General features: G+C 42.3%; 1 protein-coding gene across 5 annotated transcripts; it reads left to right on the top strand.

The window, feature by feature from the left end:
* The first annotated feature begins 2,323 nt into the window (after positions 1 to 2,323).
* On the top strand, positions 2,324 to 21,472 carry LOC147268014 (G protein-coupled receptor 22). 5 transcript variants are annotated; one of them, XM_086199237.1, is made up of 3 exons: positions 2,324 to 2,996; positions 15,994 to 16,026; positions 16,623 to 21,472. In XM_086199237.1, exon 3 carries the CDS (start codon positions 16,743 to 16,745, stop codon positions 18,414 to 18,416), a length of 1,674 nt encoding a protein of 557 aa, XP_086055363.1. In that variant the 5' UTR covers positions 2,324 to 2,996; positions 15,994 to 16,026; positions 16,623 to 16,742; the 3' UTR covers positions 18,417 to 21,472. The 5 variants fall into 5 exon arrangements, with proteins under 5 accessions (XP_086055363.1, XP_086055361.1, XP_086055362.1 ...); XM_086199235.1 differs by lacking the exon at positions 15,994 to 16,026 and adding an exon at positions 10,417 to 10,558; XM_086199236.1 differs by lacking the exon at positions 15,994 to 16,026 and adding an exon at positions 5,828 to 5,895.
* The last annotated feature ends 1,345 nt before the right edge of the window (positions 21,473 to 22,817 follow it).

Below are 22,817 nucleotides of genomic sequence, written 5' to 3'. Positions count from 1 at the left end.
CAACAGTATATGTATTTACATAGGTTGATCAGACTGCGGGAATATTTCAAATATCCCAATAGATAATATATTCTAATGTATTCAAGGGGTTTTATTTTATTTTTGTCTTTCATGCTGTGCAAATTCTTCAGGGTGGCATGCCTCAGGACGTCAAGAAGCTCTCTGATAGCAGGGAGGTGGCTTGTTTCACCCCACCGGTCAGAGTCAGAGTGTCCTTGAGCAGGACAATGAACCGCTAATTGCTCCTGATGAGCAGGTTGGCACCGTGCATGGCCGCCTCCGTCGCGCACGTGAGAGTGAATACGTGACGAGGCACGTCTTAGTGCTGCGTCTGCAGTTTGTATCTTCCTAGGAATAAAATGCGTCGGCACATAAGTTTACTTTTATGGTATTGTGTGTGTGTGTGTGTGTGTGTGTGTGTGTGTGTGTGTGTGTGTGTGTGTGTGTGTGTGTTCATGTGGCTGCACATCTGTTTCTGAGCCTTTTCCACAATGTTTTATTTGCATTTTAGTATTGCATGTGCATGTTTAGATGTTTCTCCCTGTATTTCCCTTTGGCTGAGTGACACAGGCATACGGTATGTGGGTGTTTGGCAGATGCTACTAATTGCTGGCTGGCTTTGCCATTGTATGTGGCTGTTTTCACAAGAGATTCAGATCAGTATCAGGGGCAATTCACTGTGTTTTCATGTTTGTCAAAAAGAGGCGGCCGCAGCCTCGGGGGGGGGGGGGGGTCCTGTAACTATGCTGTGCACTGAAAGGGAAAAAAAGGTAAAGAGAGAGAGAGAGAATGGAGAATGATAGCAGAGGAGGTGGAGGTTTGAGTGGGTGAAGCTTTCAGCTGAGACCATCAGGTGTTTTAGTACAATCTGGGAAGATGATGTCATTGTGTTGCACAATTATTTTTTCAGTCTAAAATCTAACCCTCATTTTTAATGATTCATACATGCATGCAGCTGTAGATGAATAACAGGTGATCTGAATCTGAATCAAACCCAGACAAACCTGCTGATAATGCACCTTGCATTCAGTTCCAGACAAGCAGAAAGTGATAGCGTGCTTCTGAATTTCAGGGTTGTTAAATACGAGCGGTAATATCCAGGCCTCGAGGGGTTCATTTTTTATATTTGGAGGGCTGAATGCACACTGGTAAGCTACTCTCCTGTGGACTTTGTTGTTTAGTCTTTCATAAGAGTGTCAGTTTTCTTTTGAGGTTCAGTAAAACAATGGAAACCAACCTGTTCATATGTTTATGAGCCTACTGTTATTTTCCCTTTCCTGTGAATGCCACTGCTGGAGTACATCGTATTCTGCTGTTTTTTTCTTATGTTTAAAACATTCATATTGTATTTAATTGACTAATAATACACTATCACACTTTTTCAATTAAATAAACTGTTGCTACATGGTAACATAATAGCATATTACAGTATATCATTATGTTATAAATTATAATAATTCATTTTGAAAACCAACATAGGCATCAAACATGGGAATTTCAGATCCAGCATTTCAGCTTTTAGAAAAAAAACTGTACGTTAGTAAATCACAGTCAACATTCAGAAGTTCTCTTATATCAATTTAAGGGGAGGGAAAAAAGCAAAAAAATTTTTAAAAAAAAGGGCTTTTTTTAAGATTCCAGCAGTCTGTCACCGCAGGAGGTTGTGTGAAATGCTGACATCAGCTCCCGCAGCTCTCCTTAGAGAACCCAGGTGTTCCCATCTTTTATCCATCTCCCTCTGCGTCGTTTTATGTCTAATATGTTCTCACATCGTGATGCACCCCCCCCCCTCCCAAAAAAAACAGCCCCTCTGCATATCAGTTGCAGCAGTGACAGACACCGTATATTCATCTTGTATCCAAGGTCACAAATTTAACAGCCTGTGACCTTGATCTCATGATGACAGTGTGCTGGTGGGGCAGATATGGAGGAGGAGGAGGAGGAGGAGGAGGAGGAGGAGGATGCACCCTTACAATAGGCTGATGCACGCAGCTGATATGTGGCTTGGAGCATCATGAATGTGCACTTTAAACAGCTCATGATGAAGTCCCCACATGGTTATTTCAAGACTGACATGAGACACTCAATGATCAACCCCCTGTGTGTGTGTGTGTGTGTGTGTGTGTGTGTGTGTGTGTGTGTGTGTGTGTGTGTGTGTGTGAGAGAGAGAGAGAGAGAGAGAGAGAGAGAGAGAGAGAGAGAGAGAGAGAGAGAGAGAGAGAGAGAGAGAGAGGGGGGAGCCTCCAAAAGCCTCCTCAACAGAAAGGAGGGTTGGGTGGTGGTGGGGGACTGATACTATCAAGTCTAGCCTGAATCTATTCCTTTTGCTTTGAGGGGGATGAGGTGAAGTGTGTGTAATATGTTTTTGAGAGGGGGGGGGGGTGTAATTGGGAAATCTGGTTGAACTACAGAGGAGCATTCACCCTTGAGGAATCTCAGGTCGTCCTTGTGAAAGGCTACCCACCACCCACCACCCCCTACCCCCCTCTTTACTCCTGCATCCATGTCTCCTCCCCCTTCCAACAAAAAGGCGCTCCCCATCCTCCCTCCTTCCTCCCCTACCTTACCCCCACCCCCCACCCTACTCCCTCCTCTCGTCCTCCCTTCTGCTTGCACATCACCGTATTGGTCGCCCGGGATGGAGCGACTGGTGAGAGCATCTGCGTTTGTCCGGTCCGTGGGTGGGATGCGGTACAAGTCCGCTCCGCTGCAGAAAAGTGTAGCGAAGCCGTGTTGAGGAGGGGGAAGACAGTGAGGCATTACCTGTGAGCGGGCAACGACCACTGCTGCAGCTGCGGAGGAGGAGGAGGAGGGTACCCCCCACCCCCTCCCGATGTAATATTTATGACAAAACGGAGGCAAATTATTCCGGTCACGTTTTGGCTGACAGCCGGCTGTCCTGGAGAGCGCTGGAGTGAATCGGGGTCCAGTGCGGGAGATAGCGCAGCGCACCGACACCTGCAGTAGGATGTAAGGAATTCCCACTCTCTGAACCGGTAAGTTTAAGACTTCTTTTCATCAAAACTCCCATACATGTGTATGCAGATATAAAGTAGGAGGGATCTTTGCTTTTTTTATCCTAAAAAAACAGATGCTAGGCTGTGTATTCAAGAGGATAAACCGGAGTGAAGGCGACTGTAACAAATCCCTTTATTGTGACAGAAGACTTACGTGGGCCCTCTAACATGTTTTACATTTTCTTGTGTGGGACAACGTGTCACGTCCTGAGCGGACAGATGACACTTGTAACGAAGAAAGAAAGTACATCTCATTTATTTTTGTTTTTGTTTTTTTGTTTTGTTTTGTTTTTTGATCCAATCATGCTTCAGATCATCTCTCCATTTTCTAGGGACACAGTGGTTGTTGATATGCTACAGTCACATGGGTGCGCCACGCTTGGCACGAAGCCGGAGCGTTTGATCACCCTTAGAGCCAGTTTGACCAACTGTCCTGACGTGTTTTCATTTTCATTCCTCCACAGTTGCGCATGATTAGTAGGTCTTGAACTGCCATCACCCCCCGAGACAGCCGTCAGAGGATTGTTAATCAGGCCAAATTGAAAAAAGAAAAAGAAAAAGATCTTCATTAGGAAAGAAAAGTCTTCATCTATTTAACATTTTGATAGTTTGCATTCTTTTCTCTGCCTGACTTCTGGTGTGAATTTGAATTCATTTGAATTTGAATTGGCGTCACATTGCAGCAAGGCATTCACAGAGCTCCTCTGATTCCCTGCTGCACTAAATATCTTGCAGTGCAGTTGCCATGAGTTTGGATGAGAGGTGAAACGGGTGCGTGTTGACAGAGGAGGGACCTGTGATGGATTCTTCTCCTGCTGGACGCGAGAGTAGAGCAACATATTGTCTGGTTACACTGACACATTTGCTCCTGATCCCAATTATCTGAAAGGCAAATGTCACACAAATTAAGGAACAAACAATAAACAATATTTTTGTTTATGTTCAGCCTTGTGAGCTGTTGATGCTGAACGTTCCTGCTCCCTGGCGTGACCCTCGTCGACTTGTCCAAATGTCCACTTGTCCTCATATGATCTGTTGAGCTGCTTCATGTTTCGAACAGGATTCCGCGTTTAACTCCCCCTTGCAGGTGATTAATTCCCACGATGACATCAATTCTCAGTTTTATTAGCCTTTATAATAACAGCAATATGTCAGCTCATTCCATTTTATACTGTCGCCATGGCCTTCAATACCGATGCAGCCTCATTTCTTGCTGATTTTGGAAAATGAAACAGCTGCCAGGCTGATGGGGAGCATAGTTTGATATGTGAACGTTTACAGTTGAACCTAAAAGGATGTTTGAGATGCAGCTCGCATGGTAACTCAGTTTCCTTCTTCTTAAATGTTGACTGGCTCCTCGCTCTCACTTATGGGGCTTTTTTTTTTTTTTTAAATCTTTCATTTATACCTATAACCTCACCTGCCTCACCTTGATTTTCGCCTCAACTTTTTCATCCCCTTGAATGTGAATTTAAAAGATCAAAAACAGTGAATTAAAGCCCCACGCTGCCGTGCTGTTGTTGTTTTCTTGCCAGTCTCTTACAGTAACATTTCCTTCCTCTTTCCCACCTTGAATTTTTACTCTTAATCCCAACGGGACAATTATTTTAACATATTCCCCCTCCATTCACTCAGGATGGCAGCCGATGTGTTTGCTTTTGCATGTGGGTCATTGTGTGTTTGCGTCATGTGCATGTATTTATAGAGAAGCTTTGATGCTGCTTATGGGGGGGGAAATATTCCACCATGAGTGTCACTCTTCCGCTAGATGCTGCAGAATAGTTGAGAGAAGCTGTCATATTTTGTTTCAGAGCAATGAGCAAAGGAATACTGTACCTCTGATCTGTCGAGCTGATCGAGGAGTCCTTTTTACCTTTCATATAGAACAATACTGAATAGAGTAGATGGAGAAACTCTTGTGGAGAAGATTAAAGGGCAACGTCGGAGTGTGTGCGCACGATTTATGTAAGAGCAGCCGCCTTGTCTTAAAAAGTCCTCTTAAAGCTTCTTGAATGCAGCTGAAGTCTTATTTCATTCCACAAACTAGAGAAAATATGACAGGTGTATTTATGATTTTCACGCATTATGAGGGATTTTAGAGCTCTGAAGTCATTACAAATGCTCATTTTCTGCGTGTATTTAGATTTTTTTTAAGCTACGGTTAATTAATTTTTTATTGTATCATTAACTTGACTTGTTAAACAGCCGTCTGCATTCTAAGCGGATGTTTTTTCTTAAATTTCAGCAGATTGCGAGACTGAAGCTGCTTTTAAAACTGCATCGTGTTCTTGGTTGCACAAAATCTTTTAATGATACAAAACAGCGGTTGTTGTTTGGTGAAAGTGGAAGTGCTCAGATGAATAGAAGATAAGACAAGATAAACCTTTATTCATCCCACAGTGGGGAAATTGGCTGTAAACACCACGCAGAGAGACAAATTCTTCAGAGGTGACTGATTTAACTCTGCCTTTCTATCAGCACGTTCGTAGTTAAGCTGGCGGCTCATAATGCAGAATCGAAAATGAATGTATTTTCTTCATATTGTTTGTGTGTGTATGTGTGTGTGTGTGCGTGTGTGTGTGGGTGTGTGTGTGTGTTACATTTGTGCAGTCATTACACTGGGAGAGCATGTTTAGAGTAGGAGTTAGAACAAGGCCTTCATCATCCCTGGCATTAAATTGTGATTTTTGTCATCTGATTGCAATCATATATTAGAGTTTATATATGTTATATACTCACGCTGAGTTGTGAGCGAGCTCTTTCCCACCAAGCTAAATGTCACATTTTCTTCTTCTGATTAATATCTGCAGAAGCATTTCCAGTGACAGGCATATACCGTCACCTCGTTCGCGTGCCAGTAAAACAACAATGGAAAAAGGTAAAAGAAGTTCACTATCAGCAAATTTACGCTGTTGTGTGAACCTCAGCTTGCTGTCTTCATGTAAAAATGTTGCGTAGCTGCTCTTGTTTCATCTGTGCTCAGCGCCGCCACCGTACGGTCAAGGCTGGTGAGACAGGATCGTCATGAGGACCTGACGAAATATGAAGGCCCGTCCTCAATGAGGTGTCATACCACCTTGAGTAGTTCCTGCTGCATCAGTGACGTCCAGAATGTCAGAGTTTCTGTATGCAGACGGGAGACATATTTGATGTTACACTTAATTTCACAATCTGTCCTCGGTGCCACTGGGGCGTGTTGACGTGTATTTTCATGCAATCAAGCGCTATCTGTTTGGAATCTGATCACAAAGAGCACATCTTAATGGCAGGTGACAAAAGGGCCTTCAGTTATTGTGAGGGTTAGACATTCAGTTATGAGGGAAGGGAAAGCCCACTGCTAAGACTTGTCTCCCCGCTTGGAAAGAAGTCCGTGTAAATGCCCCGAGAGCAATGTAAGTAACCCTGTTACCCTCCCTCCCTGGGGTCAGACCTCTGTCCGTCACTCTGGTGTGGGGGTACAGATGCCTGCAGTAATCCTTTCCACTTTGGGCTAACGCTGGCCTGTCTGCAGGAGATAAATGGCATTAATTGAGTGCTAATTGCCTTCTAGAGTGAAAGAACTTAATCATTTAAACCTCTACAGACGAGTACAGTCTTTCTTTGTCAACCACCTCGACATTTCCGCTTACTCTGCTCTTTTTTTGCGCTGTTTTTATTGTTTGTTTTCTGACTCTCTTCTGTCCTCTTGTTTAACGTTTAATGGTGAAGGACGTAAGCCTATTTAACACAACTCTAAATGGTAAAAATGGAATTCCCTTGTACAGAAAGAGATTTCTCTTTGTGTGAGAAATGATCTGATTAAGGCAAGATTTGATTACAATTTTGTGAAAGCTAAGCAACACAAGAGTCCCACTTAAGAATTGAAAACAAGCCCCCAGTCCCATTGACTGAGGACCAAGGTGGGCGCGACCAACTTAACTATCATGAATTCTACATAACCTGAGGAAAATGAATGAAGCGACAGCAAATTATCACATCTAAACAAGCTTTTTGCTACAGAACACAAGAACCAAAACCAACATTAGAGCAGAGTGGAAAGAGTGGCTTGTTAGTAGATGAGAACCCCCCCCCCCCGCAACACACACACACACACACACACACACACACACACACACACACACACACACACACACACACACACACACACACACAGCCCTGCACTGTTCCCCTGCCATCTTGACTCTTTATATAATTGGCTTCCTCCCATGGCAGCCAATCACCAACCACACTTGAAAACTGTTCCACCAATCAGCTCCTCCACTGCATCAGACGCACACACAGACACACAAGCGATACACACCCCGTCCTGAAAAAGAAAACACACTTGATCAAACACAACTCATTTGTTAACAGCACTCTGCTGGAATGGTTAAAGTAATCTGTGGCTCCTTTAAATATTGCTAATATAGGGGAAAAAATTATTTTGAAAAACTATCTACTTGTTTGGTTTTGAGGATACACATTGTGGACCTCATTCATGAAACGTTCTTATGCAATGATTATATTTTATTTTTTTTAAATCCTTCATATTGTGTTATACGCTGGAAGCAAAATTCTGATGGTTATTGCCTTCACATCTACTGTGTGTGTGTGTGAGTGTGTGTATGTGTGTGTCTGTGTGTGTGTGTGTGTGTGTGTGTGTGTGTGTGTGTGTGTGTGCGTGTGTGTGTGTGTATGTGTTTTTAACATCAATGTCTTTGCTAGCCTGGATGATTGGCAGTTAAAAGAGTTTCCTGAGGAAATATGGAATATGTTTTTGGAAGAAAACTGAATTTTACAGAAATGTGGATTCAAGAAAATTCACAGGATATCTTAATAATTAAGGAACTTAATTACCGCCTTTTCTATAATATTTGTGACACATGAACACGGGTCAAAGCTCTTCCTTGAAAAAAACAAAACAAAACAAAACTGCTGGAAAAAAAAAAACAGCCCAGTGACTTAAGATGTCATTTTGTGAGTTTCCTTCATCACAGAAATCAAACACAACGTAGCTCAACACTGCAGTTTGATGACGCATTCGATAGGATATATTGAAGAAGTGCTGTTGAAATGAAGAGAGGCAGCGATGCATCACAACCTATCACTCCAGAGTGCACCAGGAATGGTGGAGTGATTACAAGTATGATGAGGGTACAATCATCGCTGTCACAGAGGTCCACGTTATCGCATCTTATTGTCCTAGCATCATTGTTACTAATCACTGCTATTCTCCACCAACGGGCTACTGAACGTCCATCTGAAAAGGCGTCAATTTACTGTCTTCTCTACTTCTTCTGAATCAGTTCACTTGCTTTCACGCTTCATTTTTGAGTTCTACTTTTAAAGAACTGTGATTGCCTGGCAGCGTTGATGAGAGCGTATTTACGGAGGACACGTGTAATAGCTAAATCACAGGCTTAGGATGTCATCACTGTGTACGGGATACTAGGGAGTGTCTTTAATAAATTGTGCAGCTAAATGACATCTATCGAACACGAGCTGTCAGCTGGTAATGATGCCTCACACCCTGTGGACTGGAGCTATCCTGGGACCAGGGTCTTTTTTTCGTCTCTATACATAGCTGGTGATATTGATGACCAGTTGTGATAATTAACCTGCCTTCTATTGCTTCCTTAATGATGTTCTGCTAGCGAGCCTGTTAGAAGTGTGGGGATACGATGCGACTGGATGTGTGTGCGTGCGTGTGTGTGCGTGCGTGTGTGTGCGCACGTGCGTGTGTGTGCGCACGTGCGTGTGTGTGTGCATGTGTGTCTCACACATGGTAACTTACACTGCTACATTATAGAAAGGAAGTTAAAGATTACAAATTCCAGAATAGTCCATGTAGCAGATCTTGAGGGAGAACTGCAGCATGAAAGCCAGGGGCCATGTATGTGCTGGTGTAAGGTGAAGAGGGGTGGCAAGGAGGTACAAGTGGGATTTATTCAAAAGAAAGCTGGATAGAGGTTGGAGAGCAGGGAACAAACATTCCTCCCGAGTGAGCACAAGACTCAGCATCCATCTGCTTAGCTTCTCTCCATCTATCATTCCCTCACTATACCTCCTCTCCTTTTTTTTTATCTCACCTCCTATTACCTCCATCTCTTTCTCTCTAAGTTGTCTCAGGCAAAAGTGCAGATGGAATTCAGCAGGTTCTTAAACACACAAGATGTCACTCACCTTAGATAACAAATCCATCTTCCGCTGTATCTGCAGAGAGCATGCAAGCAGGGAGCGTGAGTGCTGGTAGTGGGTGGCTATGTGGGTGGGCGGTAGTTAGAGATACATGGTGAACTACATGGTGTGCCTGTGTGTCTCTGACAAGCCTGGATGATAACAAGGGCCAGTCACTTCATCAGAGTGTGTTTTAAAATGCAATTCTGGTTTCAATTGATTATGAAAACAAGACAGTAAAATGGGCCTACAAGACTCTAGATATACACACTCAATAAAAGAAACAGGAAGATTTACACATTTAGAGGAAAAGAACAGATGTAATACGGCTTCACACCTAAATGATGTCTAACCAACAGATCAGGACTATCAGCAGACATTTGTAGGAAAATCCTACATCTAAAATTGTGATATAATCAGAGATTACACAGTTCTCCTCAGAATCACCATCACCACAGGTGGGATACCACATACAGCGCTCTGTGCTCTGGTTCGGTCAGTGGTGACAATTAATTCAAACTGTATGTTCTCAAATTTTGGTTGACAATAAATCATCCACTCGTGTGTGTGTAATTTTCAAATAATAGTGTTTTAAACATAATTTGTTTCCACATAAATTGTATATGAATGAATACTTCCCCAAATTCCTAAGCAAAACCCTTTTAGTTGTTTGGCAGTTATTTGATTTTGAAGAATTGGATGAGTAACAAGAAGAAGAAGGAAATCATGGCGTTTCCAAAGAGAATCTTCACCAGAACATCACTGAAGCTGCAGCAGTTTAGCTAACTGGCCACAGATGCCAACATGTACAAGGTGCTGATATGGAAATGAGCTGGACCTCTCAAACCACTGTTGAAGGTGTCCAGCGTGTTCGTGGAGCTCCATGCTCCACATCTGCACCAAGTTCTTTGAAATTCCGCGACACTTTTTCTTCAAATTGAGCCGACTTAAAAAAAACAAAAAACAAAAAACAAAGGATGAAGCAAAAGAATTAAACAAAACCACAAAGTTATTGAAGACTGTATCTCCTGGCATTTCTCCTATGTCTACTATAATAATAATAATTATGATAATAGTCATAAAGATGATGAAAGGCTCTAATTACCTACATAAAAAACAAAAAGATTGTTTCAAGGTTTATTGTGTGTATTTATCTTCAGGCTTGTTTGGCTCCCCTGATCTGAGAGCCATTTAACAGAGTGAGATGTTGTTGCTGAGTTGGTTTTGTCGTTGGCCTTTCCAGTCTGCTTCGTTGGGAGCCTGCCAGGGATGCTGCTTCCCACCTGGTGACTGCTTGCTCTGAGTGCTGCTGGATGAATTGAGTGAGAAAATTAAGCCCTTGATCGATTGTCTCACTGCGGACATTAGGAACACCTAAGACAGCTGTGAGTCAGCGTGCTGCATGCGCCACCATCCTGTGTGCTTTCTCCCTCTTTTTTCCATCATCTCTGTTTCTCTTTCCCCCGAAATGTCAAGTTTTGGTCTCGGTCGCATCAAATCAAAGCATCACTCTAGCTGTCTGAATTTTGGTATTTTACAGTTTGACAAGGAAAAATCAGTTGAGCACAAAGCAAAACAGAGGCGCTGAATAGTTGAATATAAACTGCAGTAGCAGAAATATGGATTGAAAATAGAAACTCCCACCTAAACTCCCTGGACTGACTTTGCCTGCGCAGCTGACACACACACACACACGCGCACACACACACACGCACGCACGCACGCACGCACGCACGCACGCACGCATGCACGCACGCACGCACGCACGCTACACTACTCTACCTAAGCATAGTTAATTCAAAACTTAGAAACTAGCCTCATATGCAGGGCACAGTGGGGGCTTAGATTGGAAGACACAGCAAACTGAGGTCTCACGTGTACCAGCCACATCCTCCCTCACCACGCCAGCTCTCTATTGCTGAGGATTGAGGGCAAAAAAAGGAGTGTGCCCTCAGGTCCGGCGTAGGATCAGCACTTTCAACAGTAGCAGGTTGAGATCCCCGGCACGCTGCTGCAGTATGATGGACAGAAGCCAGGACAGATAACCAGATTTAATAAGTGTTTCTACCTCATTTCAAACACTACTTGAAACGTTGCAGACTGCGTGGTGCACTGGCCTGGAAGAGCAGATTTGTGTTTTCCCTGTCATCTGAGGTGCATCTCGTTTCTATAATTAGTGAAGTGTGTGTCATGCAAGTAACGGTCTACACACCACATTTGCTAGTTTGGGGAGGGGGGCTTGCCACTGAGCACCCAATCCTTTTTGATTGTGGACTACACTTTAGACTCTTAGAATAAGCTTTCATGCCAAATTATAACCACACCTTGATTACAACTTTTAGTAGCTCTAAAATCTGTTCTCCCTTCCTGAGGATTATGGATTCTTTGCTGCTGAGCTGTTCCTGATTTTTTTGTCGACCTCTCAATAGATCTTTTTCTGAGCAATCTTCACCCGGGGGGGGGGGGGGGGGGGGGGGGTTCCATCCCACCAATTTCAGTTACCACAGTTTGTGTCTAAATGAAATGCCAAAATGCACGTAAAAATTGATTTAAAAAAAAAATAAAATAAAACTGCTCCCAAGTATATGTGGAGTAGCTCTCAAACAGATTCAGCAAAAGTTGAACAGTATTATCCTCATGGAGGGTTTATTACAGAGCTGAATGTTGGTGTATCTGTTTAAAGAAAATCTCTACTACTGTATATGTATAAATAGGCCAGAACCCCCCAGAGCCTTAACCATCTGGCCCAGAAGAACTGTTTGACTTTATGTTAAATGGAACCAATTCAATCTTTGACATGTAATGAGTCCTCAGAGGCACAAACTAAGACATTTAGTTTTGTGAATAACTGGTGAGCGTGATCAGGGAAGAAATCAACAGACAGTTGTAAACACTGTCTAAACCTAAAGTGCCCTGAGATCATTTGTCTTGTGATTTGGCATCATATGGAAAAATTGACATGAAACCTGATGAAGACTCCTGATATTAACTCAAAAAGCTTGACTGGATGTCTGAGAAAATGGTGCCCATCTAGTTAATTGAATTCTATGGTGTTGCATCATCGGTGTGCTGGCAGACCTGTAGGCCTTGTTATATTTTACTTAACAGTGAAGATCAGAAAGATCCTTTAATTTATTGTTGATATTGAAACTGTACTTGAGATTGGCTGTGGCCAGAGCTCGGGTACCTGTATCAGGAATGAAATAGATAAATTGGTGCACCTGTAATCAAATTTAAGACAAAAAAGCAACCTTCAAACAGCACCTGCTTTTTCATTTGCCCTCTAAACACTCGACTGCCATTTCTATCAATCAAATTTCTATTTGAACTTGTGTTATTGCTAAATCATGTATTAATTTGATGTTTGTCTTCATGAAAATAAAAGTGTCCCAAAAACATTTTTTATTGATCTCTCAGGATCTTTGTGGTGGACAAACAACCAAAGTGTAAGCCTCCATCAAGCTTGTAAGAAGTGTTTTAGAATTTATGGTCTGTGGGTCTTAATAGTAGAAAACGCACTGTCTCACCTGTCAATCATACATGCAGCACAGATGCAATTTATGGTTCACCTATTCACCTATCTTCTGTGGCCACAAGTTACTCAAGAAAAAAACACACACACTGACTGTTGCCGTGCACATTACACCGAGTAAACCAAAATGCCAGGCTGAAATGTGCTGACACAGGCCTCTCTGCAGGATCAGACACCCAAAGTCACTTATTTCTCAGGACAAATTCTATCAGACTGAAATGAGACTGCAAATGAACTAATTAAATGCAATTCCCTCTGAAAGTTTCAGCTTTCTGTCTACACACACACACACACACACACACACACACACACACACACACACACACACACACACACACACACACACACACTGTTATCTTCCTACAGCTCTCCCAAGAGCAAGAATATTGTGACCCTTCCTGCCTCCAGGTCAGAGTCACAGCTGTTCATAGAGAGGGCTTCTGACATTTTGTCTTGCGGTCCCAAACCACAAGCTTGCACAGGCGTTTTCTTTTTCATCTGTGAAAGTCTTAACAGTTCACATCAGCGTCCATTATCACAACTCTGGCGGTGGCTCATTGTTTCACTCTGGCGTCAGTTACGCTTGCTGAAAGCTCGTCAGCTTGTTCATTTCAACAGTTCACAATTATCCTCTTTGTGATGATTGGCAGGAAATAGACACTGACCTGATGTTTGATCATGGATGATGTTAACAGGAGCAACAGCCAGTTCATCTGGTTTCACATGTTATTACATTTAGATTATTTCATTCCAATTAAAATCAGACAATGAATTTGTAATAGTGATGCAAACACACTCATCTCCAATGGAAGCAGTTTTCAGCTGTAAGTCTTTTCGCTGATTGTTTAAATTAAAGCGCTCTGTTGTTTCACGATCAATGACCATGAACATTCAGTCTGCCATATTCAATAAAGGCCTAAAATCATTGATTTTGACGACACTGTGTGGTTTGAGTCCACATAATATTCCTCTGCAATAGGATCACTCACGTAAGATAAACCCATGTCTGTGAGACAATGTCTAGATTTAGAAATACATGTATTTTTCTCTGTAAAAACTTGATGCTCATGATCATATGACCTCCGTCAATTACATTATTAACTCTTTAGAGAGGGAACAAATTTGCTCTCAACTCTTTTATGCATCACTCAAAATGAGAGCACAGGTACGAGAGGATGATAGGGAGTGTTGTGCTCCCTTGCCTCAGGCTTGTCTGATCGATGATGCTTTAAATCAATGTTCCAGCAACATCACAAACCCCATGGAACCCATTAGTGGATTAAGATAGACCACTGTTCCACACCGAGTCCTGTTCTGCCTGAAGGACCTTTCCACATGACAAATGGGAGGAAGAACTGTGAAATAAAACAAAGAGAAAAGGGCAAACGAGAGGGTGAGAACAAAAACTGTGGCAGAGGAAAGGTTGGCAGTGTGGGGCTGGGGTCAACACTACCATGAAGGCCACACCTAACTCTTCATGTAGAGACGGAGGGAAAAGGTTAGTTTCTCACTGTTATTTCTGTCTCAGCACAGGAGAGCATCCAGACAGCATGGACAACATGCGGTACATGCAAAGAAGTCTGTCTCATCCATTAAAAAGAAAAGGGAACAGAATAGGTGTGGATGTGAGGGCAACATAGGAGAGCGGGGGCGGGGGGTTGAAGAGAAGGTATCAGGGGAGCCGGCTTTTTCTGATAGCATTGTTTATGTGCCACTGTCTGTGGATCATTGATCCATTCGTCTTCATTATGCCTCCCTGTGAGAACTATTAACTGCTGCCAACCTCAGTTGGGTGTTTGTGATGTTGACATTCACCACACGATCTCTCTAACAGCCCACCGATGTCCCTGCTACCCCTGCTGCTGGTGCTTGAACCTGACAGTTTGATATTGCTTGTGGGCAGAGGATTTAAACTACTAATGTGTTTCAAGTGACACCTAGTGGCGAAGTTGCCCTCGCCTCACCCCGAAATTTCAAAATGTAGAAGTAAACTTCCAACGGCCTCCTTGTTCAGTCACGTATAATGCTACATTTGTCAAGTGGGCAAACAATTCCCTGGGTATGTAGCATGGAATGGATATAGTCTAAAAGGATCAATGTCTCAGCTGCAGAAATGTTCCCTCACGGTAACATGAGCAGGATGTCATCATCTGTGCTGTTTTCTTTCTGCTCTTGGATTTATTCTTGTTCATCTGATCCATCTGAAAGGCACCAGTAGTTCCGGAGTACCCTCCTGTATCTGTCTTTCTGCAAAAAACACAACACGCAATGAAGTCCCTCCAGCAATCTTACATTGCTTGTAATGATAAAATGAGGTGTCAGTGTCCTCACAGGTATGTCTGTTGTTGTGGTCACCAAGAAAGCCAGCCAGCTTCAGCGGTCCCTGGTGTAGATGTGTGCAGGCATTCATTCAAATATAACTGAATGAAAAAAAGGTCATGGTGAAAAACAGATGACACTCTCCACTTGACTGTTTTGAGAAGGTACAGCTTAAATAAGTCACTGCCTGTAAATGAGAGGACATGCCAGAGCTCATGCGAATGGACTGTGGATCTGTGCAACATGCAGAGCTCCATAGAAGAAGAAGTCGTATGTTTTAGGGTCCCTTTCCACTGATTACACGCTAATGAAATCATTGTCATACATATTATTATGTTAAAGCAAATTCATTTATTTATTAGGTGAGTTTTGATATTTTCACAGGGATGCTGGTCTGGCAACATGGATGTCCAAAACAAAAAGAATGGATAAAATTGTTACGGTGGCTAGCAAGAGCAATGGCAAGCATTTTTCCTCACCAGGTCTTGAGGAAGACAGGATAAATTTTAGGGAGCCAAGAACAACTTTTCTCTGATGCATTTGACCCTCTCCCTTTTTGCCAGGGCTTACAGGCTTCTCAGAGAAAGTACAACAGATTTTAATTCTCTTTTTTACATCGTGGAATATGCATGCTGAATTGTCACATTTTACACCATAGCAATTACAATTCACATTTAATCCCAAAATTAAGGTTGCACCACTACATAAAAGCGGCTTTAAAAAAAAAAAAAAAAAAAAAAAAAGCTCTATTGTTTTACAACTCAATGTCACTGTGTGGACTAAAACTACAAAATTTTGGAATCAGTTTTCTGCTGCAAGGCAAATGTTCCCTAATAAGAAAATGGAGTACTGAACTGAAATGATCTTTTCTGAGTTCTTTCCTCTGGACCTATACAGGGAGGATTTTAATTAGAGATTTGCATTTAATGGGTTATACAACTGTTTGTTTGTTTGTTTTTTAAATCACAGGTTGGGCTGTCAATCAGGACAGTACAAATAAAGGTATATGTCACTATTAATAAACATGTAGTATGCTATTGCCATCATAAACAGGTGTGTTGTTTAAAGCGTGTATGTTTCCGCTTCATCCCACAAGCATTGTTTCTGACCCATTTAATGTACGTTGCGTAAGAATGAATCAAACATCCGCCTCCTCATGCTCAGGAGAATTAACGTTATATCTCTATAACAGTATGCAGCTCAGTATATGAACTATAACCGTAGATAAATTCCCCATTGGTTTGTTCAAATGTGTACTGTAGACTGCTTAATGATCCTCTGTTAAGTCTGTACTTATGCACCTAGACCCCCTAGGGACATCGTACTGAAAATTCCTCTTTACTGTTATTCTCTATGCGAAGCACGTTGTTGTCTAAGTGCTTGAGCACAAAGATCATGGGTCATCAGCAGCAGCTTGATCTGCACCCCATGACTCCAATCGCCTGCCAAGATCACTTTCACTCTGCTGTGTAATTCACAGCTTCTCCTCACTCTCAGATTTGATTTGCACAGTGTTGTTTTATGAATATGAGGCAAGATTGCTAAATGCTTCCCTCTGTCCTCTGTCTGTCCTCTGTTTTTTGTAATTTTCTCCCCAGACAATCAATCTGGCCACCATCACCGTTGGGGTCTTGTTAAAGCCAGGAGACAACAAGAGACAGAGCATGGTCCTACGTGGTAGCCGCTGTTGCTATGTGTGAAGGATTGCAGTGGCGTCAATGGAGACCGAAGGCTATCGAGACCTCCTGGAGACCAGTGATGGTCAGGCGGTAGGCCTGCTGGATGGTGGGGGTGGGGCTGGGGTGGAGGAGGATTGGAGTACCCCTTACCCTCTGGGCTTTCAGGTATCTTTGACCACTGTGCTGATACTAGAGCTAGTGTTGGGCTTTAGCAGCAACCTGACTGTTCTTGTGCTCTACTGCGCTCAATCCAACCTGGTGGATTCAGTCAGTAACCTGGTCACAGTCAACCTCCATGTGCTGGATATCCTTGTCTGTGTGCTGTGTCTGCCACTGACAGTGGCAGTGATCCTGCTGCCAGCTAATGGAAGTGGAGTTGGCAGCCTGGCCACATTATGCTGCTTCCATGAGGCCTGTGTCACATTCACCAGCGTGGCCACAGCAGTCAACGTGCTGGTGATAAGTTTGGATCGATACGACATCTCTGTGCGTCCAGCCAGTCGCCTGCTGACCCCACGGCGTGCTGCACTGCTCCTGGCAGCAGTTTGGGCTGTGTCTCTTGCTGTATTCTTCCTGCCCTTCCTTGAGGGGGACTTCTTCTCCTCAAGAGCTGAGAACAGTGAGGATGAAGAGCCCGAGGGGCAGAACCATGACTCTGAGTTTACCACTGGACTGACACCAATTTTTTCTTCCCTTTCACCCTCCTTCTCACCCTCCACACAACCCTCCTCGCCTTCACACAATTTGCCTCCAGTATGGCAAAACAGGACATTGCTGTGCATAGGCGGGCAGGGGTATTATACGGGCCTGGCTATGTACTACCACTTGTTACTCCAAGTGCCCTGTTTTTTCATCGCTGTGGCTGTCATGTTGTTCACCTACTCCAAGATCCTGCAGGCCCTCAACATTCGCATAGGTTCCCACATGATGAGGGGCACACGTACAAAAGACTCCACCTGTAGAATACGCTGCAGGAGGCAGAGGAGGAAGGACCTCAGCTTGCCCACAGAGGTAGTGTCCTCCAACCAGAATCAGAACCTATCCCATCCTCCCCTTATACCTTCTCCCAGCCCAACACCAACATCACCTCCACCACTCTCCTCAATGCCCCCAGGAATGTCAGACAGTGGTGCAACTGTAACTACTGTCAGCACTGCTGCCACCACCCCAATTGCTACTACACCAGCCACTCCTGCTTCTCCAACCCCACCTTCAGCCTCAACCCAGGCTCATGCCACCTCACCATTGCCAGCGTCCTCCATGGGTGTCCAGGCCTCTGTTTCTGCTATCATTGCCTTGAGGCGAGCTGTGCGTAGGCACAGGGACAGAAGAGAGCGTCAACGTCGTGTCCTAAAAATGTCCCTAATCATTATATCCACCTTCCTGGGCTGCTGGGCCCCTCTGTCTGCAGTCAATGTTCTGATCCTATGTCTGGGTCCCAGCGATAGCCTGGTGCGGATTCGTCTCTGTTTTTTGGCAATGGCTTATGGAACCACCATCTTTCATCCTCTACTCTATGCTTTTACAAGGCAGAAGCTGCGCCGTGCCCTCAAAACACGTGTTAAAAAAAGAGTGGTGTCCCTCCTGCAGGTGGACCCAGCTCCCAGTGGGGGAACAGTTATTCATAACTCCTGGGTGGAAGGTGGAGGTCAGAGGAAGGGCCGCAAACAAAGAGTGGAGGCCAGTGATGGTACTGACCGGGGCAGAGAATGAGGCTGGTCTTCAATGTGTGCAGGGGTGTTTGCATGTATGAGAGTGTGTGTGTATGTGTGTGAGTTTGAAGAATTGTATTTCCCAGAGATTGATCACATGTATATCCTTGCATGTGTGTGAGAAAAATAAGAACCAGTTAGTTTACAAAGGTTGAGACAAATCTTATGACCTCTGGTTCCATGCAAATGAGGAAACAGGTGAGTCCTGAAGTCTAATTAGAGTCAGATTGAGGCTCTTCATACACAGGCCCTTATTAGTCCACTTCCCGGCAGACTAGGTGGTCACAGTGTCTGCCTGGCAACACCGGCCAAGCATACACCGATACTTATGGCTACTGAAAATATTAGTTTCCAATCCACATGTAGATTAATGGTCAGAGATCATCAAATGAATATGTCATTGCTCCTGTAAGCACTTTTAAGTTTCATGCGCATGCGTATGTGCACTGGGGATGGGAATCGAGAACCCTTTCCACATGAGAACCAGTCCCAAATTATCCAAACCATCAAAGCCCAATACACGTACCAATTCCTATCACTATATGTCTTGACAGTCACATCTGCACATTGAAAAATTACTTCATTGGACTCAAGCATTCTGAATGCAAAGTGATGCATTGGCTGATGTGCGATGTCAAAGACAAATCAATGCATCACAGGACATTAGCACATCACGCTCACTTCAAATTCTTGGCTGGTTCACGTAACACTTACGAATCACACTGATCTCATTTCAAGCATGCTTGAATTTGATTAACCTTCAGGCTCAGTGAGCACAGAAGGAACCACCAATCAGGATCCCTCTTGTCAGTTTATCAAAGCAGAGCCCGCCCCTGCTAAAGTGGCAGCAACAACCATAGACCACAACTTCAAAAAATGGATTAAAAAATTTAAAGTGCTAAAGATAATGTTTTTTTTTTGTTGTTTTTTTTTTAAATGACTGCTTAAAACATGATGTTTTACCTCGCACGTATTTTTCACAGATGTTGCCAGTATCAACAGGAGAATTTGAAATCAGCTTCCAGGGATCCAATCTGGGACACACACACGACCAGAGACCTTCGTTGTCATATCTGCAAATTTATTATTTCAGGTACAGATGGAAACAGTAGCAACACACATCTTTTTTTAGTAATACAAGCTTAAATTCCAGGAATGCCGTGAATTTGATGAGAGCCACTGCCTCCAAACCAAGCAATACATCCAATACCAGAGGGTAAATATCCAGTGTTATAGCAACATTAGCAGCATGCAGACAGTCTTAACTGATTATTATTCTTTGACTGGGACCTACATGAAAATTAATAACACAAACATCCTCTTATTTAATCCAAATTAGATAATGAGGATGATGTTACTACAGCTAGTGCTAAGCTACTGTGGCCTGACTGGCCTATCGGCTCCGTGACAAAAGGAACCTTGTATTTAATTGAACATGTTGAGCTGTCATCAGGCAGAAATCCTCCCTCTAAATAGAATTAGTTTGTCCACCATGCGAACATGGGAGCTTTTGCACACCTTAGTCACATGTAGCCTACCCTTTCTACACTGTGTTCAAAGTCATACATTATAAAAAAAAAGCTGCACTGATCAGCGGTGTACACCTACTGTATTCCAAACAGAAAATTGATCAGGATCAGTAGGGAATCAACAGTAAATCTGTTGGACATGCAGAAACAATAATGGAAATTTGTATCAAATCCTGTCCCTAATATGCTCAGATAGACACACACATACATGTAATGCACACTGGTCTGCATTTAGTCATTATCTATGAAAGCACACCAATCTACCTGCACAGATGTTCTCAGTGAGTAAAAATAATTGAAGTCTAATGTTTTTCTTTCCCTATTTTTTTCATGCCTTAATTGAGTTATTAATATATTCTTATGGTGCTGAATGTCCTGCTGTATGTTTACAAAAATATGTAGGGGTGAAAGTTTGCACATAATGATATAGCAGAATTAATAGCAGGTAAATGCAAGCATTCAGATTCAACGTTTACAGCATTTTTGATTCAAGTGAAACATCCAAGAAACTGCAAAAAAAGAGGAAAAGTCTGATTTAATTTCAAACAAGCGCCGTATTATAGAGGAAAGGGGGCAAGTTTAAGCTGATAGGCATACCTTCTCTAAAGTCCAAATAAACTTTGAGAGAATAAACACTGACAACGTATAGGCAAAGGTGTGTGATTGTGTTCCTATGTTTGAATAAGTGCATGAATGAGTGTGTGAAACATGCGTGATTGGAAGTGTGCGTTTGTGTCCGCGATTATGTGTAATAAATCATAAGCAATGAACAAAGCAATGACCCAAGGATGTGAACAAGGAGAATGTGAACTGTTGGTTTTCTATTTGCGGTTTTGATTACAGACGGGAGAGAAGAAAGGGGACTTAATCTTGTGATTAATAGCAGGAGGCCACTGGGCGTAAAGGGGAAGCAAATAATGTGAAGAGGTTGTAATTATATATATATGACAGGACACTGTAATACTACTGAAATTGTATCACTTCAGTTTTAAAGTGGAAATCAAAGGGCAATATTTTGTGAAAACTCTAACAAAACTGTCTTTGTAGTCACTGCAGGTAACTTATTATTTTAAACCAGAGAAATGCCGACGTGGAAACATGGAGGTTGCCTCTCATGTTAGCTCCAGAGGGCAGAGTCGCTGCTTTTGGGCAGCACTAAGCAAGTTCCTGTACTCTGAGTCCTTGACGTAATACAATAAACCTGTGTCTCTTTTTCTCCTCAGGGCTACATGTCTCATTTCAAAATGTGCTGGACATAGAACAATAAACCAGCCCTCAATCAGCTCTTGTATTATGAGTGGTACACTAGTTATATATGTCACTAAGAGTACACTAATTTTATATGAGCTCAAGTCTTGGAGAGCATCTTTGGAGTATCTCTCCTACTTCATCCTCAGCCCCTTTATTCTAATCATGAGCCAGACAGAAAACAATAATTCTTGTGTATTCGTGTGCATTTTTCAGGGATGTATGTGTGTGTATGTGTGTGTGTGTGTGTGTGTGTGTGTGTGTGTGTGTGTGTGTGTGTGTGTGTATATATATATATATATATATATATATATGTATGTATGTATGTATATATATATATATATATACATATATATATATATATATATATATATTTATTTATTTATTTATTTATTATTTATTTATATATAAATGTCTGTTTAGGTTTCAGTCCAAAAATCTTTCTTTTATTTCTTTATTTTTTATTTATTTTGGGTGAGTGGGTGGGTGGTTGGGGGGGGGGGATCACTATCATCTGCCGGACAGAAAGACAGCCATTGGGATAAACTGTAACTCCGAGTGAGTTACTGTAAAGAGAAAAGAGATACATGTAACCGTATTTGTGTTAATACTGTATGTGTGTATACTGTACTGTACATTTATGACCACGTTAATAGAGAAATATTAGCATTGTATAAAATTTATATTATGTGTTATTGTATAGAACACAATCTGTATTAAAAGGGTGATATATATAACAGTTAACCGCGTCACTTTGTTTCACATTGAATTTTCAAGTTATTGTCAATTATTCAATATTTGCCTTTAAGGAGTCACGCAGTTTAACAGGAAAAGGCAGAACATGGTGGTTCGTTTATTTTAAATGGAAAAAAGCTTTAAACTAGAGTAGATTATACATCTTGTTTTTTTAAACTGACAGATTTATGTATTTATTGTGAAGACGCACTATTTTAAATAGAATGTTTGGCTTCCATCACAAGTGTAGCTGTATTTGTTGCGTGACTAATAACAAGGGCCTTGTTGGGATTCATCCTGCTTGGGGTGACTTAGCTGTCCCTCCCTTTCTACATCTTCTGTTCTCCACTGATCCCTAAATTTAGAACCTCCATCTAAGATGCTTGCAGTATTTAGTGCTTGACTGTAGTGGACCCTCTCTATGCTGAACTGTGCAGCAAGAGTGATTATCAGCTTCACTAATGAAGATGAAATGTGTTTGGTAAGTATTCTCGCGTGTTGGAGGGTAAGTGGAAATCATGATGACAAATTAAAAAAACAAAAACAAAACACAACCATAAATCAAACAGCACAACAGCATGTAGGATATCGTAACAACAAATTGTGAGTCCCAAACGAGGTCACAGCTCGCAAATATGATGCCAATACAAAACAAAATAAGGAATTGCAAATAATAAAATCACAAAATATTAATTTATAAAGGTGTCTGCTATTGACAAGGATAGATGCTGGTTAAAAAGACAGACTAACAGGAAGGAAAGGACACGTCTGACTCCAAACTATTCAATTATAATGAAATATATTTATTGTTGTAGTGCGGCACTCATTGACTGAGGGGTGTGACAAAACTCCCTGATTGATCTCTGACTTTGAATGGACTTGTGTGAATA

Source organism: Aulostomus chinensis, chromosome 3 (assembly GCF_037954235.1).
Source record: "Aulostomus chinensis isolate RoL2024-O1b breed Wild chromosome 3, RoL_Achi_v1.0, whole genome shotgun sequence".
In the NCBI taxonomy this organism is placed as follows: Eukaryota; Metazoa; Chordata; class Actinopteri; order Syngnathiformes; family Aulostomidae; genus Aulostomus; species Aulostomus chinensis.
This window is presented reverse-complemented; position numbering and strand designations above follow the sequence as displayed.